General features: G+C 51.9%; 1 protein-coding gene across 9 annotated transcripts in view; it reads right to left on the reverse strand.

Annotated features, from left to right (window-relative positions):
* Window positions 1-16339, reverse strand: part of DTNB (dystrobrevin beta) — a 122718-nt gene that overhangs the window by 49294 nt on the left and 57085 nt on the right. For all 9 annotated transcript variants that reach the window (XR_012082415.2, XR_012082412.2, XR_012082413.2 and 6 more), the window contains one exon: window positions 1453-1530. Coding sequence is in view for 6 of the 9 variants with exons in the window: in XM_072985678.2 (XP_072841779.2) it covers window positions 1453-1530 (78 nt within the window). In the remaining 3 variants the exon portion in view is untranslated. The remainder of the gene's footprint in view (window positions 1-1452; window positions 1531-16339) is intronic.

A 16339-nucleotide genomic window follows, 5' to 3' on the forward strand; every position in this document is an offset into this window, starting at 1 on the left:
TCATAAAAGTCTGAAATCCTGTTGACTGACATTCATAAGAAGCATCAGGCTGGGTCAGAAAAGGCAACCTGGTTTCAGCCTCCTTCTCCTTGGCTGAAGCTGTCACATTTGCTGTCACTGCCTTCAAAAAGCCTCCTCTTTTCATCATCCACAGGCCGGCGAGGGCCACTGTCGGGGGCAAGGGCTCCCTTTGCATCCCAGCCGGCAACGGGACGAGACACACACACACCCCTCCAAACTGATAGGAAGCCATGACCTCCTACGCCTTCGATTCCTGCTGGAAAACTAATTAATCTCCCAGAGACTGGGAGAGCTGTTCCGTTCTTGGCTTGCAACTCCCAGATACAAGTGGTGCCTTGAGTTGCGAACTTAATTCGTTACAGGATGATGGTTGTAACTCAAGTTGGTCATAACTCAAAGCACCATTTCCCATAGGAATACACTGAAAAGCGATTCATCCGTTCTGGCGGGTTTTTTGTGGTTTTTTGTGTTTTTTTTGTTATACAGTATCTCAAAGCATTAGTTCCCATACGAACTAATGCAAAAGCGGCTAATCCATCCACTAGGGGGAGACTCTTTTTTTCTTTTCTTTTCTTTTCTTTTTTTTTTTACCTAAAATGACCACTAAGATTTTAAAAAGGGGCAAGAAAGGAGGGAGGAAAGGAGGGAGGGAACCGTGGGGAAGAAAAGAGGCCTTTTTTCTTGTTGTCTCTCAAAGTGCCGGATGCAAGTCAAAGCCAAACGTTGCGACCAGAGCTGGTTGTAACTCGAATGGGTTGCAAGTCAAGGCACCGCTGGTGGATGGATTCTGAGAAGTCCCGTCCACAGAAAGGAAGCCACTTCTTCCACCACCCTGGCCAGATCCTGCTCAGAGCCTGTGCAGGTGGCAAGAGCTTTTCTCTTACAGGAGAGCAAACCGGGGTTGTGGGGGGGGGGAGAGGGTGGCCGGGGAGGCGAGGCCTTTGGGCTCACTCTTAGACAATCTCTGCCTCACCACCTCCACCCTTGAGGCACAGATTGTTGTTGCCGTCATCACCATCATCATCACCACCACTACCATCCACATCACCATCATGACTGGGCCTAAAGCAGCCTGCCCCAGCCTAACCACAGCCTCCAGGTGGATCCGACCACAACCCCTGTCGTCTTCAGCCAGCACGGCTACAGCCTTGGAAGGATGATGGGAGCAACCCTACAAGACACCAGAGCGCAAGAGCCCAGCCAGAAGGGATGGGGCAAGAGGGGGAAATGGCGCACGAGAAGGGACCCCTGCCTCCATTCCAAGAGGAGAAGAGCTGGTTTTCGGAATGGCGACGAAGCAGCACAGCCTTGTGGGCAGGAGCGGCGACTGTCGCTGACCGGTCCCATCCCCTGTGCAGACCCCCGTGTGGAAGTCCCACCCCACCCACAGGCAAAAGAAAAACAAGCTGCCCCCTCCCCTCCCCGACCTACCTTTTTGTTGGGGTGGGGGCTCCCGAGGACGTGTGGGTGACCATGGCATCATTCATGTTGGCGAGCGGCCGGGAAGGACTGAAAAACAAAGCGTCGATGGCTCGTTAGGGTCGGGAGCTCAGCCGAGAGCCCCCCTGGGTAGGTTCTCTGAGACCACGCGGGTGTGTGTGTGGGGGAGGGAGGGAGGCCCTGCCGGAGGTTCCCTCCCCACCCACCCCTTCTTCCAAGCCTTTCTGGCCTGTGCTGCTTCCATGCCACTGGCCGGGACGGCGGCTGGCGGCTCTTCCTCGTCACCCCTCCAAGCGGTGAGGTGGGAACCCCCCCAAACCCCGGCCGTCCTCAACAGCCCTCCTGGGACGACCACTTTTGGCTCCTCAGACAGTGAACCTCGTGGGCCAAAGTCCACGGTGAGGAAGACCAAGGGCACCCTGGGCTCGGGCCCCGTCGCAAGGGCCCCGGCTACCCCCCGTGAACTGGGGCTGCCTTCAAAGCTAACGGAGGGGGGGGGAGAACAGGGGCATCCCCTTGAAGAGCCCAAAGGGCTCCGGGAAGAGCTGGGGCACCCGGATCGTCTGAACCGCCTCCCCCAGTTCTTGTGAGGCTTCACCACAAACTGGCGCGGAAGGAGCGGAAGCCTGCCTGCACCACGGCCGGAGAGGGGGGGGGCAGGTGGCATTTTGCTCCCATGATGCCTGCCAAGTCTCACTCTGCTGGCAAAGCGCAACCTTGCCGCTTTCTCACAGATGCCTCACTGTAACGCCATGGTTGGATCTGCAAGGACCCCTCCCTCTCAGCCCTCCCCTCCGTTCGTTTCCAGGTAAAAAGGCTGCAAAACGAAGCCAAGCCACTGCACCAGCCCCTCGTCGGAGTGAAATTTTAAAAAGCAGGCGGGAGGCCACAAGACTGGGGAGAAACAAAGCCAATTGATTTTGAAGGCCCTTTCATGGGTCTTGGTGCATCACATCAGTCAGGATATTTCACAGAGAGGCGAGTCTCAAAACCTACCCTTGGCAGAGTAAATAAGAGGTTAAAAAGGTGAAAGAAGCAAGTTAAGAGATACATTCTAGACTCACTCGGAAAGAGGAGAATACTAGGAAAAACTGAGGTCAGTTGGAAAAGAGGAATGAGTGAACGTAAGGACGGACTCAATAAAAGAAGCCACAGCCTTCAGTTTGCAGACTCTGAGGCAGGCGAATGACGAATGTGCAGGCGAATGTGCCAAATCCTTCAGGAATGATGATCTACAGTGACCCTCATAGGGCGTTTCATGTGCCTGGGAGATGTTGAAGGGGCAAACGGCCCCTGGAACATCCCTGCCCCTCTCCCCAGAGGCCCTTTACACGGCAAAGTGGAGGGAACGGGTGTCTCCCAAACCCGCCTAGACGGACCCTTTCTCCACAACGGCATTGCTTCTTCTCTTCATGCTAGTTCCTATCACTTGGACAGGAACGGAGGACACACGTCAGCCACGTTTTCCAGCCACAACATTTCGTGGGATAAAATAATCCACCCTGGGATAAAGGCTCGTTTGCAGGCTCCTGTTGTTCTTCTGCAGGCAGTGAGAGGACTTCTCCCACAAGCCCTCTGCTTGTCCCAGAGGAAAATTTCTGGCACTACTAAACTAGCACCCCAGGAGCTTCGAAAGACCTTCTGATGCTCTCCTCCATTTTCGTTTCTGGGCTTCTCCCCCCCCTCTTCCCGTACGCTCTCTGGCCTCAGAAAGCAAACCCCCAAGCTGAGCAGAGCGTCCATCAGTGGGTCTTTGCTCAAAGACCCTGCGAGGCCCCAACCTCTCCCAAACGCCGGTTCGCAAGAGCTTACATGAGAATCCAACCCTAAGAGGGCTGAAAAACGCAGAAAGGATGCCTGGGTACTCAGGGTGCCTGGGAACGACGACCGCTGCTCCGTTTCCATCTGTTCTTTCCAAGCACCTGGCTTAGCAGCCTGCGCCCTCCACGCTGGCATATGATCACCCAGCTCTTTCCTTTTTAAATCCCCACTTAGGGTGGTAACCAGTGAGGTGGAGGGTTGCTCTAAAGAGGGCTAAAAGAGGATTCTGCGGGCAGAGCACCCCACAGAGCCTCCTATCCCCACCCACCCCCCATGCCCTTCAGCCACTTCCCTTGTAACTCAATCCGTGCCTTGAACAAGAAGTGAGCCGATGCTTAGTCATGGGCAAATTTCTGCAACATCATCTGCCTTATTTCCATCCCGGTCATCATCCTTTCCGCTTTCGTTCACCCCACATGGGACTTTGTTCCAAATAACATTTTGGAAGTGGCGTCCTGGTAGATCACATCCCCCCCCCCCCCCGCTTGCAGTGGGGAAGCCCTGAGATTCGGTCCCCCTTGCTTTCCCCACCTCTAGGGTATGGATGGAAGGAAATAACCCTGAAGGAAGGAAGCATCAGACCTGAGCTATGAACATGATCAAGAGCCTGACTCAACCAGGAGGCGACGGGTGTGTGCGCGCGTGTGTCTACCCTTCCCCACAGCCACTCATTCCATGGTCCTCCATGGAAATGGCCATGGCTGGCCTTTAAGCGAGAACGGGGGGAATGTGGACATCTGCTGGGGGTGGGAGGGAGCCTGCTGGGATCCGTAATGGCAACCACACAACATAGGAGGAGCCAGCAGTTTGCAAAGGGGGAAAAAACCCAGTTGGCCCCTTCGTGAAGAGTAGGCAGATAATGATCCACATTCTATTTATTACACAGAGTGCAGCAAAACCTCTTCCGGTTCTGATCTTGGGCAGCTGCTGATTCAGAAGGCCACAAAAAGGTCTCCAAGTGGTTTGCAAGGCCAAGTCTGACAGGTGAGCAGAAAGAATAGCTGGAGCTTGGGAAAACAGACACCGGCATCAACGTGATCCTCTCTATGTACGCTCACTTCTGTGTATGCTCAGCTTGAGCAGGTGTAAACAGGCACTCCAAGGAAGGGATCCTGTATTGCCAGGGGTTCATATCCCCACATTCGCAAAGGGCACTTATTTGCAAAGGTGACCAAGTGTTTTCGCCGCTCAGCAGAGCAGCCTGAAGAACCACACGCATCTCACCTGCCTGTTGTTTTGAGAAATCCAGACCTGTTTTCTGAAACACGGCTTCTAGGATGAAAGCCGAGCCCTCCTCCTTCCCACAACAGCAGACAGACCCTATTGGCTGCCGTGGCTGTTTGGAGAAGGGAAAGCAGTCCTGTTCCCTCGCGCGAAAGGAAAGCCAGGACAGTAATGAGCGGGATGTGCACGTACACAAACAACTCGTCAAGGAGGAGGAGGAGGTGGCAGCGGCGGCGGCGGCGGGGTCCTCTCCAGTTCCTGCATCACCAGCAGAAATTGAATTTTCCCGTCAGCTGCAGTCTGTTTTCATCAACAACTTTGTGTGGAAAGTGAAAAGATGAGATGAGTGTTGAAAGCTAATGATTGGTTGATTAGCTTTGAGCCGGAAGGGATGGGTGGGTGGGTGGGTGGGGGGAGGCATCATTTGCAAGAGCTAAGCATCGGTAAGTGGGCTGGAGGGAGTGCCTGGCTGTAGAGCCAGGCCAGCTGAGATCCCCAGAGTGTGTATGGCTGACGGAATTATGGGTCTTGTCCCCAAACTACTTGGTCCCAGAGCACTACCAGGAGCAGCAGCCGAGAGTCTGCTTGTTGTTGTTCAGTCGTTTAGTGATGTCCGACTCTCTTTGTGACCCCACGGACCAGAGCACACTGGCCTCCCAGAGTTGGGTCACATTCATGTCAGCCGCTTCGGTGACCCTGTCCAACCATCTCGTCCTCTGTCGTCCCTTGAGCCTGCTTAGGAGAGTTTTTATGCCTAGAAAGCCATAAGTCAGAACTTGATGGCACACAGTTATTCCCATTCAGATGCACCATGTCTTACCAGCTGCAGGAAGACGTGGGATGAAGAGCCTGAGATGAAGAGACCCCCGGGGTGCTAAGTCCCAAACATACAGAACAGCACGGAGGGAAGTGAAAGGCAAATACAGTAAAGTGATCGCCTACGGGCTAAGCAGAGGAACAGACCAGGCCAGTGTGACCTACTCTGAAGGAGACCAAGGAGCCTGTTCTGCCAGCATTCCCGGCCCCTTCAGCTGAAACGCCACTCTGCCCTCCCAGGGGCATTTTTTAAAAAAAATCTAACCAAAACCAGCTCAGAGGAAACAGACCTGCAGGAGTGCCTCTCCTCAACTTCTGAAAATCCTAGAATTCTAATAATGACCACATTTGAGTTAGTTGTACCTATCAGTGAGCTTCCCCGCTCACACCCACACCCCTACTGCTACCCCAGGTTTTTATTGTATTTCAGTTACTTTCTTGTTCTGACACCCTGGGAACGTAAACTGACGTTTAAAGAATGACATACAGATTATGTAGACAGCTACGCGTTCACCTCTCATAACGTTTGGCATGTTATAGGTAACACTTTTGTTGTGATGGACAGATCGGGGAGGGCTGTGTCCACTCTCAGCTCCTGGGGGGGGCTGGCTGTTCTCCAAGAGAAGCGAGAATGAGTACAGTGGACCCTCGACTTACAGACAGCTCGACTTACAGACTTTTTGAGTTACAGACTTCTCTGGCCGCAAAATTTAGGTTCGACTTGCAGCCGGAGAATCGACCTACAGACCAGAAAAAACCAAAATGGAACAAAAACGGAACAAAAACGGCCGTTTACGGATTAATTGGTTTTCAGTGCATTGTAGGTCATTGGAGCCTCGACCTACAGACTTTTCGACCTGCAGCCACCATTCCAATACGGATTAATTCCGTAAGTAGAGGGTCCACTGTAGTGGTGGGTGGTAGGGTTGGATTCAGCAGCTCCAGAGAGTCCACGTGTCAACCCTTGCCTCCTTTGCAGAAGGAGGAAGAGTAATTTCTTAAAGAGGCCCCTGCATCTCACCAGCCAGAAAGGTTCGTGCAGTAACTCCACCATCTCTCCATCAGATTCTAGTCCCTCCTCAAAGGGTGGGCATTCAACCACAGCCCCCCCCCTCAGAGAACTCCTCCGCTGGGATCCCACCAACCCGCCCACTTCCTCCCTGCCTTGCTCAGCATATTCTTCAAAACAGGTCCCAGGAAGTCCCACACGGTTCTTAGGGGGGGGGGGCTCTTCCGTCCTCTTCCAAAGGATTCTCCATGCCGCTTGCAGAGCATCTTCCAGGCAACGCTGTCTTCCATGGGCAGAAGCCCTTCCGTCCTTCTCCTTTGTGCCTCCCGTCTCTCTTTTTTTTCTCATCAGAGTAGGTCCAGATAAAACAGGCAGCGCCTTGCGGCTGTGAGCAGGAGGGGCCCTAAGTCCAGACGCACCCCAGCACTCCAGTTGAAGCAGGAGAGGGCGCAGAGCAGCCTGCAACTGTGGAGCACACCTACACACAACTTATTTGTGGGGTTGTGCACTGCCCCTTCTGACAATATCTCCACACGTATAATCTACTTTGAACCACCTTTTTTTCCAGGCAGTTCTCCAAGACAACCCCGGAACACGAGGTTCGTGTGTGTGTGTGCGCACTCTTCCTTTTTCTTTAAAACCATTTAACGTATAATCAGCAGGACAAAAAGATAAAATATAAAAACTAACAACCAGAAAGAACCCTACTAGCCTAAACCTTCTTTCCTACCCCTATGGATCAGAAGATTTCATCATCATCTGGACCTCAAATGTCCTCAAGAGGATTCCGGTGGGCACTGACTTCGCTATATTGTATACTCAATTTCCCCCTAAGCTCCTGTCTTTTTCTGGGCCCAAATATATATCAGCTTCCAACATTGCTTTACAAAATCTCTTGGTTGTTCTCGTAATGCCTCTGCAAGCGTGTCTAGTTCTGCAATGTCCAGTAGCTTCTTTAAAAGTCCTTCCATTGTTGGTGTTTCTTCATTCTTCCATTTTTGGGCCCAGAGTAATCTAGCTGCTGTAAATATATACAGGAGACTATATTTTATTTTCTTATCAATAATTTCTGGCATTATGTTCAGTAATAACCTTTCAGGTTTAAAATTTAATTTTTGTTGAACAATTTCTCTTGCCATATTCCAAACGTGTATTCAAACTTGGATTTGCAAACTCTTCCTTGATCTGTCCTTTGCCTTCCCAAATGCTAATGCTTCCTAAACTCTTTCAACAGAGATCTATTATCCAGATCAAGGGAAGTTAATTAGTACTGCTCTGTTCTGCTTAAGCCAGAACTCCCTCGGGATCCTGTGTCCAGTTGTGGTCTCCACTGTTTAAAGAAGCTGTAACTTGTCCCGAGGAGGGTGACCAGGATGGCAGAAGGTCTGGGAGCCAAGCTCCTCTGTGAGGAATGGCTGAAGGATCTGCATGTGTTTAGCCTGGAGAAGAGAAGGCCGAGAGGCGGTATGGCAGTCATCTTCAAATACTGAAGGGCTGCCACGGGGGAACAAGCTTGTTTCCTCCAGCTCCAGAGGCGGGGAGCCACAGGAATGGATTCCCGTTGCAAGAAGAGAAAGCTCATCTGAACACGAGGAAGAATGTCTTGATGCGAAGGATGACCATTTCAGAAGGTGGTGGACTCTCCTTTCTTGGAGCCCTTATACAAGAAAATGGGGCGAGCATCTCTCAGGGAGCCTTTTGCTACGGAATCCCTCACTGGCAGGAGGTTGGAAAAAGTGATTCTCGGGCTCTCGTCCAGCCCCCTTCCAGCCCCAATTCTATGATTTTACACTGCAGTTCTCTCTATAGGTTGTCCAAGAACAGGGCCCCACAGCCAACTTCATTTTTGTCTGCTCCAGGGTCTGACACAGCCCAGAGATTCCAAGCATAAACTCGGTGCAACCGCCAGGCAATCTGCCCTGGCAGAGACCAACGTTCATTGGTTGTGACAGCTTCTTTTGAAAGGAAATAGGGATGGGAGCGACGACAGGGAGAGCATGGCATTTAAAGGGTGCTTGTGATGTTCCTGTAGAAGAAGCACCAGCACCACCACTACCAAAGAAGCTGGCAGATCCCTCCCCCACAACCCCTCCCCCTCAATAAAGGCCAAGGGAAACATGCAAGACTGCTCTAAGGCATTTCCAGCCCCATGCACCCCCGCCCTCACATGACAGCAGCAGCAGCAGCAGCAGACACACTGTGCTCCACCCCCTCATCTAGACGGCTGCTCTAACCCTTCAACAGAAGGGGGAACTGAGGCAGGAAGTGATTTACTCCAACTCTTGCACAGGGTCCATGGCGGGGCAGGAAGCACTTGAACCCACCAGTCCCAGATCCCGTTCCAACAGGCCAGGGAAACACAAGGTGTCCCGGGGAGGGGAGCCCAAAGCCAGCGCAGGCAAGACGGACTCCATCTCTTGATGCGTGAGCAAGCCGACTCAGGCTTAAGCACAGTGTTTTCCCTTCCCACGTGATGGAGACAGAAGCAGCAAGGCCCACGACTGTGGACACAGGTCCACAGAACCACCAGGTCAGGACACTTGGTATTTTTTAAGCCAGCAGAGTTAAAACGCACACACATTCACAACACACGCATCCACATACTCTACTGCCTCCCTCCCTTGATTCCAGGCCAGCATGGACCATACTTCCAACAGTTATCAGTTCACTAGACACACGCACACATCCCAACACCCAAGTGTCTGGTCTCCGGCCCCATCCATCTGCTTGCCCTGAAGTCTCCTAACAAAAGCGGTGAGGTCACCAGAGTGGTGATGGGGAGGAGCGGAGGAGACCCACCTCTGCCACTAGGAAATGGCACGGGTGTCCTGGCATGAACTTTCCCAGGCGACACAGCAATACTCCCTTTCTTTCAACCGACCCTGCCCGGAGAGAGCCGCCTGCCCTTGAGGTCCCCAGCCACCTTGGGCAAAGTCACCGAAACGGACCTCAGTGCCAGGGACCCCAGCTCACTCCACAAGCTGTCTCTTGCTGGAAAGAGGAGAGGAGAGGCGGGCAAGGGCTTGCAAATTCCAGGGAATGACAAGGGAGCCCACGAAGGGGGCAGGGAAGGGCAAGGGCTCACCTCCTCTGACTCGTTTCCCAAAGGGGAAAAGATGAGGTGCGTCTTGGCGCCTTTCCCAAAACACCCGCACCTGCCCTCAGAAAAGAGAAGGGCCCCTCGGCTCGCATTTACATGCCACCTCTGGAGTAACTCTTCAGCACCGGTTCCGGCTGCCCCCCCCCCGCGCGCCCACAAAACACCCTGGCGCCTCTTTCCTGGGGGAAAGAAGATGCTCCCCCACAAAGGCGCCCGTCTCCTTCGAGCATCTCCTGCAGGCAAGCCTCGACCAAGCCGGTCCCCGAGCGACTGCCGCTGCACAGGAGAGAAGGTCCCCCTTTCAGCACCCTCGAACGAGCCCCTCCCCGGTGTAACCCCCCCCGCCCGCGCCCTCAGCCCACTCCCCCCAGCTGCTCTCGCTCGCTGGCGGACAGCCGGGGGGGGGGGGGGAGGAGGGCAACTGAAGCCTGGCGGCTGCTCCGCGCTTCCCAGCCATCCCTCCGCCTCCCCGAAGCACAAGACCCGGCGTTTCCCCAGAGGGATCCCGGGGGAGTCTACTCGGGGGTCGGGGGGGGGGGGCAAGAAGGGTTCACGCCCGCTACAGACCCGTGCAGAGAGCGAGCCTCTAAGGCGCGGGAGGGGCGAGGAGAGGCGAGGCGAGGCGAGGGAGGAAGCAAAGACAGCAAACCTTCTGGGCTTCATCGCAACTGCCTCTCTGTCTTCCTTCGCCGACGAGGAGGCATCCGAAGACACTCCTCCGACCCGTCCCCCCCCCCCCCCGCCGTCCTCTCCCAGGAAAGAGAACCTGCACGTGACGGCGGCGGGCGGCGGGCGGCGGGCGATCGCCTGCACCCAGGAGGCGAGGCTGGGCTGGGCTGGGCTGGGCTGGGCTGGCTGCCGGGGGAGGCGGCGATGGGGAGAAGCCCGCGGGCAAGGCGGCCACTGGGCTTCTAGAGGTGCACGTGCTCTCTCTCTCTCTCTCTCTCTCTCTCGCACACGCACACACATATACACCGAGTCAAGGTGAGCGAGGGAGCAACGCCAGCCCTCCTCTTTCTTCCCCGCCTCCTCCTGCCCCCCCCCCCAGGCAGCGGGGCTCCTTCCTCTCCGCGCTTCCCCTTTAAAGAGACCGCGCCGTCGGGAAGAGAGAGGCTCCCGGGGGAGGGGGGGCTCCTCGGGAGGCGGCGGCGGCGGCGGCGGCACAACGGGCAAGGCACAGCCGCCCTCCCCGCCCCGGAGAGCCGGGCCCTTCCTGCTGGCTGCCCTTCTCCCCCCCCCCCAACCCGTAAGCGGGGCCAGCCGGCTATGGAGCTTCCGTCGCTCCCGGGCAAGGCGCGAGGCGCGAGGCGGGCGTTTCGGGCCAGCGAGAAGATGGTCCCAGCCGGGTGGGGGCAGGCCCAGAAAGAGATCACCAGCATTTCCTGCCATCTCTGCAAGTCTCCTCAAGGGAAGCGATGGCTCCTGACCAGCAGCCTGGCCCGTCTCTGGCCTCATCTCCTCCAAAGGAAGGGGAGAGAGGCAGAGGCATCACCAGCGAAAGGACGAGGGGGACATCCCGAAAGCGCCTAAAGCAGGACCTCTGTGTAACATGACCCAGTCCATGCGTACCTGTCAGACCATGGCTGTGGCCGCTCAACACCTCTGGGGTGTGCTGGACTGGAAAAGGTTATTCATTCCCCAGACAGAGATTTCCAGCAGCCCTACCTAGAACTCCACCTTGCTTTAAGGACTAAAGGGGAAGGGCTTGGCAACTGTGGCTGCCCTAAACTCGACATTACAGCAGAAGGTAGCCAAGAAGCACGACAGCTCTCTAAGCCTCTTCACGATGTGGCGGGAAGGAAGCCCTCTCTCCTGAGAGTGGAAGACTGCCTCCTGGCCCAATCCAGAATCACTCAGTTTAGTGGCTGCTCAAAGCCACCTGAAGATGAGCCCCACACGGGCCCACCTCTTCCAGTGGCAGAAGTGGCAATGACGGCCACATTGGGCGTCAACGGTTTTTAAACAATGTCCCATCAAAAAATGGGTTTGACAACTCCTAAGATGAAACAAGGTCCAGTTAGTAACAAGTCTGGCCTAGAATGGATTATTAAATTGGGGGCAGGAGAACAGAGATTATGACAACAACAGTTTCGGAACTGTTGTACCCCAAACCCTCTCTTCTAGTTCAGGTACACTGGGGGCATTTTAATTATTTGAACTTATAGAAAAGGGACGTGGTGGCGCTGTGGGCTAAACCGCAGAAGCCTCTGTGCTTCAGGGTCAGAAGACTAGCAGTCGTAAGATCGAATCCACGCGACGGAGTGAGCGCCCGTCGCTTGTCCCAGCTCCCGCCAACCTAGCGGTTCGAAAGCATGCAAATGCGAGTAGATCAATAGGGACCACCTCGGTGGGAAGGTAACAGCGTTCCGTGTCTAAGTTGCACTGGCCATGTGACCACGGAAGATTGTCTTCGGACAAAAACGCTGGCTATATGGCTTGGAAACGGGGATAAGCACCGCCCCCTAGAGTCAAACACGACTGGACAAAAATTGTCAAGGGGAACCTTTACCTTTATAGAAAACAAGCACTGGGGAAATTCCACTACAACTGCGTAACATTCACCCCAACATCAGCCTAAGCCTGGACCAATCTACACAACAGGTGTACTTTCTGGACACCCTTGTGAAGGTACAACTTGAACATCTTAGTGTGTTGCTATATTAGAAAACAACAACAGCAACAACCATTAACACATACACTTGCATGCCTCCAGCTCCCACCCTGAAAACATCACAGAATCCATGGTCTACTGCCAAGCCCTTGGTTGTCATCCTCAGACCCACAAGAGAGAGAGACTCTGAACTGATAGATCTACAAAAGGCATTTCTCAGACTGCAATACCCATCCAATATGATTAACGAATAAACCAACAGGGCAAGAGGAATGCCCGGAAGCAAGCTACTGCAAGATAAACCCAGAAGAGAAAATGACTGAACCCTTCTAGTGATCACTTTCAGGCCCTAACTGAAACCACTCACAAGCATCATAAATGATCTCCAGCCCATCCTTGACAAGAAGACTTCACTCTCCCAAGACATTGGTAGGCTTACACTTGCCTATGGACACACACACACACACACACACACCCCAATCTCAAGCAACTATTGACACACAACAACTTACAAAACATGGATGGAGTGGTGGGGACTAAAGCCTGCTGCTAACCCAGATGCCAGCCATGCCCCCATATTTACTCTGGCAACACGCTCACAGGCCCCAACAACGTCACTCACGACCTCAAAGAGGCTTATCCTTGTTCCTCTTGTGGCTTCTCAACTCCAGGGCTTCCTGGACGAGACGGATTATCTAGATCCATTTCAATATGGCTTCAGGCCTGGTTACGGGACAGAGACTGCTCGGGTCATCTTGGTAAGTGACCTACACTGGGAACTGGACAAGGGGAGCGCGTTCATCTTGGTTCTGCTGGACTTCTCAGTGGCTTTTGAGATCACCCCCCCCCCCACTGTATCCTTCTGGCCTTTCTCTCTGAGATGGGACTTGGAGGCACTGTTTTACGGGGGCTCCAGTTCCTTCTTGAAGGAGAGAATTCGGAAGGTGGTGCTGAAAGATTCCTGTTCGCTGCTGTCAGCTTTAAACACTGACTTTTAATAATGTAAGCCACCTTGGGTCCTTTTCAAGGAGAATGGCAGGATAAAAATATTTTTAATAAACAAACAGACTAATCTTCTTCCGAAATCCTTTGGTGCTCTCCAACAGCCAGTCAAATTTGCAATATGATCTTGAGCGCCTCTTCCTTTGCAAAATCTAGCTTGAACATCAGGCATTTCTGACACTCGCTGGTCTACCTGCAGCTACAGCACTTCTTGGTTTGCAACCCCCTTGGCTCTTTTTTGTTGTTGCCTCTGCTGTCGTGGCTGATGCGTAATTTTATTTCTACAGTGGTGCCTTGACTTACGAACTTAATCCGTCCCAGAAGATGTTTGTAAGTCAAAACATTCATAAGTCAAATCAGCATTTCCCATAGGAATGCACTGAAACCCGATTAATCCATTACGGCTGGGTTTTTTTTGCTCTTATGTCGAGGCTCGGTTTGTAACTCGAAGCAGTAGTTCCCATAGGAACTAATACAAAATCGGTTAATCCATCCTATACCACTAGGGGGAGATATATTTTTTAACCTAAGATAACTTAGGTTAAAAGAAATATCAACAACCTCTGATATGATACCACTCTGATGGCGGAAAGTGAGGAGGAACTAAAGAACCTTGTAATGAGGGTGAAAGACGAGAGTGCAAAAAACAGTCTGAAACTCAACATCAAAAAAACTAAGATCACGGCCACTGGTCCCATCACCTCCTGGGAAATAGAAGGGGAAGATATGGAGGCAGTGACAGATTTTACTTTCCTGGGCTCCATGATCACTGCAGATGGAGACAGCAGCCCCGAAATTAAAAGATGCCTGCTTCTTGGGAGGAAAGCAATGACAAACCTTGACAGCATCTTAAAAAGCAGAGACATCACCTTGCCAACAAAAGTCCGAATACTCAAAGCTATGGTTTTTCCTGTAGTGTTGTATGGAAGTGAGAGCTGGACCATAAAGAAAGCTGACCGCCGAAGAATGGATGCCTTTGAATTGTGGTGCTGGAGGAGACTCTTGAGAGTTCCCTGGACTGCAAAGAGAACAAACCTATCAATTCTAAAGGAAATCAACCCCGAGTGCTCCCTGGAAGGACAGATCCTGAAGCTGAGGCTCCAGTACTTTGGCCATCTCATGAGAAGAGAAGACTCCTTGGAAAAGACTTTGATGTTGGGAAAGTGTGAAGGCAAGAGGAGAAGGGGACGACCGAGGATGAGATGGTTGGACAGTGTCATCGAAGCAACTAATATGAATTTGACACAACTCCGGGAGGTGGTGGAAGATAGGAGGGCCTGGCGTGTTCTGGTCCATGGGGTCACGAAGAGTCGGACACGACTAAACGACTGAACAAAACAAAACAACTTAGGTTTAAAAAAAAGAGCAGGAAAGGAGGGAGGGAACGAACACCTTTTAAACAGAACACCTTTAAAACCAAGCAGCTTTAAACCAAACCAAGCATCTTTTAAACCAATTTTTTACATTTTAAAATTACAGTACCAGGCAGTCCAAAGTCCAATTCATGCTTTCCCTGTGGGTTTTTTTTGTTCGTAAGTCAAAGGTACATTCGCAAGTCAAAGCAAAATTTTGTGAACGGAGCTGTTCGTAACTCAAAATGTTCGTAGGTTGTAAGTTTGTAAGTCAAGACACCACTGTATTATTATTATTATTATTATTATTATTATTATTATTATTATTATTATTATTATTATTATTATTATTATTATTATTATTATTATTATTATTATTGTTGTTGTTGTTGTTGTTGTTGTTGTTGTTGTTGTTGTTGTTGTTATTGTTATTATAAATCAGTAGTTGGAATTGTTTGTTAGTTTGGATATTCTGCAGGTAGAAAAATTGTATACAAGCACATATTGGATTGTGGAACCTGCATCGTTGCCAGTATGATCCTCCCAAGCTTCATGCCTTGTCTTTATTCACAAGGAAACTCCGTCCGTCCTTCCATCCTTCTCTCCCTCCCTGATGGCTGTGTGATGAGATGCCCCTTTTCTCCCGGCAAAAGCAGCTTCGGGCAGCATCTTACACCGGGCACCGACCCGCCGCCATCCATTACCGTTTGCTTTGTGTTATCATCATTGAACAGATACAAATGGATCCTGATCCCCAGTTGTAGAATGATGCGCCCTGTCACGAGGGAGGCATCTCCTCGTGAGTGGACGGCTTTTCCCACATCCCCACTACAAACAGCCCCGACCAGCAGCAGGAATCGGCGCAATCTGGAGCACGGCTTTCGCTTTGAATGTCAAATAGCCCCTCCTTGTCCCATATTTCATCTTCCCCAGAATTAATGTTGAAAGCTCTCTAATAAAGATAAGCATCTGGGACTTTTTTTTTCCAAAACAGGAATGTACTTAAGGGATGACCGTGGTGAAGGTCTAGATTTAATAATGTGTCTGATGTGCCAAAATACACTGAATGATAATTAAATTTCTATACTCACTTTAATCAGAAAGCAATGTTCTCTCTGTGTTAAAACACGCCACCCACTGACCGTCTAGTAGGCTGCTCTCTTTGATGCCCTGCCCCAAGGGGACCAAGATGGGGGTGGTTTGGTGTCCATCTACCTGCTACCAATTCCCACCGACCTTCATGGGACTTTCTTTCTTTCTTCCCAGCAGGAGACAGGTACAGGGCAGAGGGGGTGGGGAGCGTGGGGGGGGGGAGGCCAGAAGCCACGCAGGTTTCATGGATGTCCTTGATCTGAGAGAGCAGCTGACATTCTGCCATGTGAACGTGTCAGCAGGAAGAAAAGAGCAGGTTAACATGAAAGGAGAGCAATCCATCTAGCAATGTTGCCTAATTTAATGGGGGAGAGGCACTCTTAACCCTATCACGTTATTCAGATCTATTACATCCAAGCAATTTATTTATTTATTTATTGGATTTCTATCCCGCCCATCTAGACCAGAGGCAGCAACAAAGGTTTAAGAAGCAAAATGGCTATTTCAAGGGTTGCTATCACCCCATATGAGCCTTCTTGTCTTTTAAGATCGTCTGGGGAGGCCCTTCTCTGGCTTCCACCACCTCCCCAAACTCCCCTCCTGGAGAGGACACGGGGCAGGGCCTTCTCGGTGGATGTTCCCAGGCTTTGGAACGCATTGCCCCGAGAAGCCAGGCTTTTTCTGCCCTGAAACTCTAGTCCAGGAACTGTTCCAGAAATCCATGCCTGCAGGTTATCATAAATGCAGGGGTTTTAGGGTCTGAACTGATATTTTCAGAAAAGGGACTGTGAAGAACTGAGTCAAACAATGGGAAGAAAAGCTTATGTTCCAGTCTTATTAATAAAAGGAAA

Source organism: Pogona vitticeps, chromosome 1 (genome assembly GCF_051106095.1).
Source record: "Pogona vitticeps strain Pit_001003342236 chromosome 1, PviZW2.1, whole genome shotgun sequence".
Classification (NCBI taxonomy): Eukaryota; Metazoa; Chordata; class Lepidosauria; order Squamata; family Agamidae; genus Pogona; species Pogona vitticeps.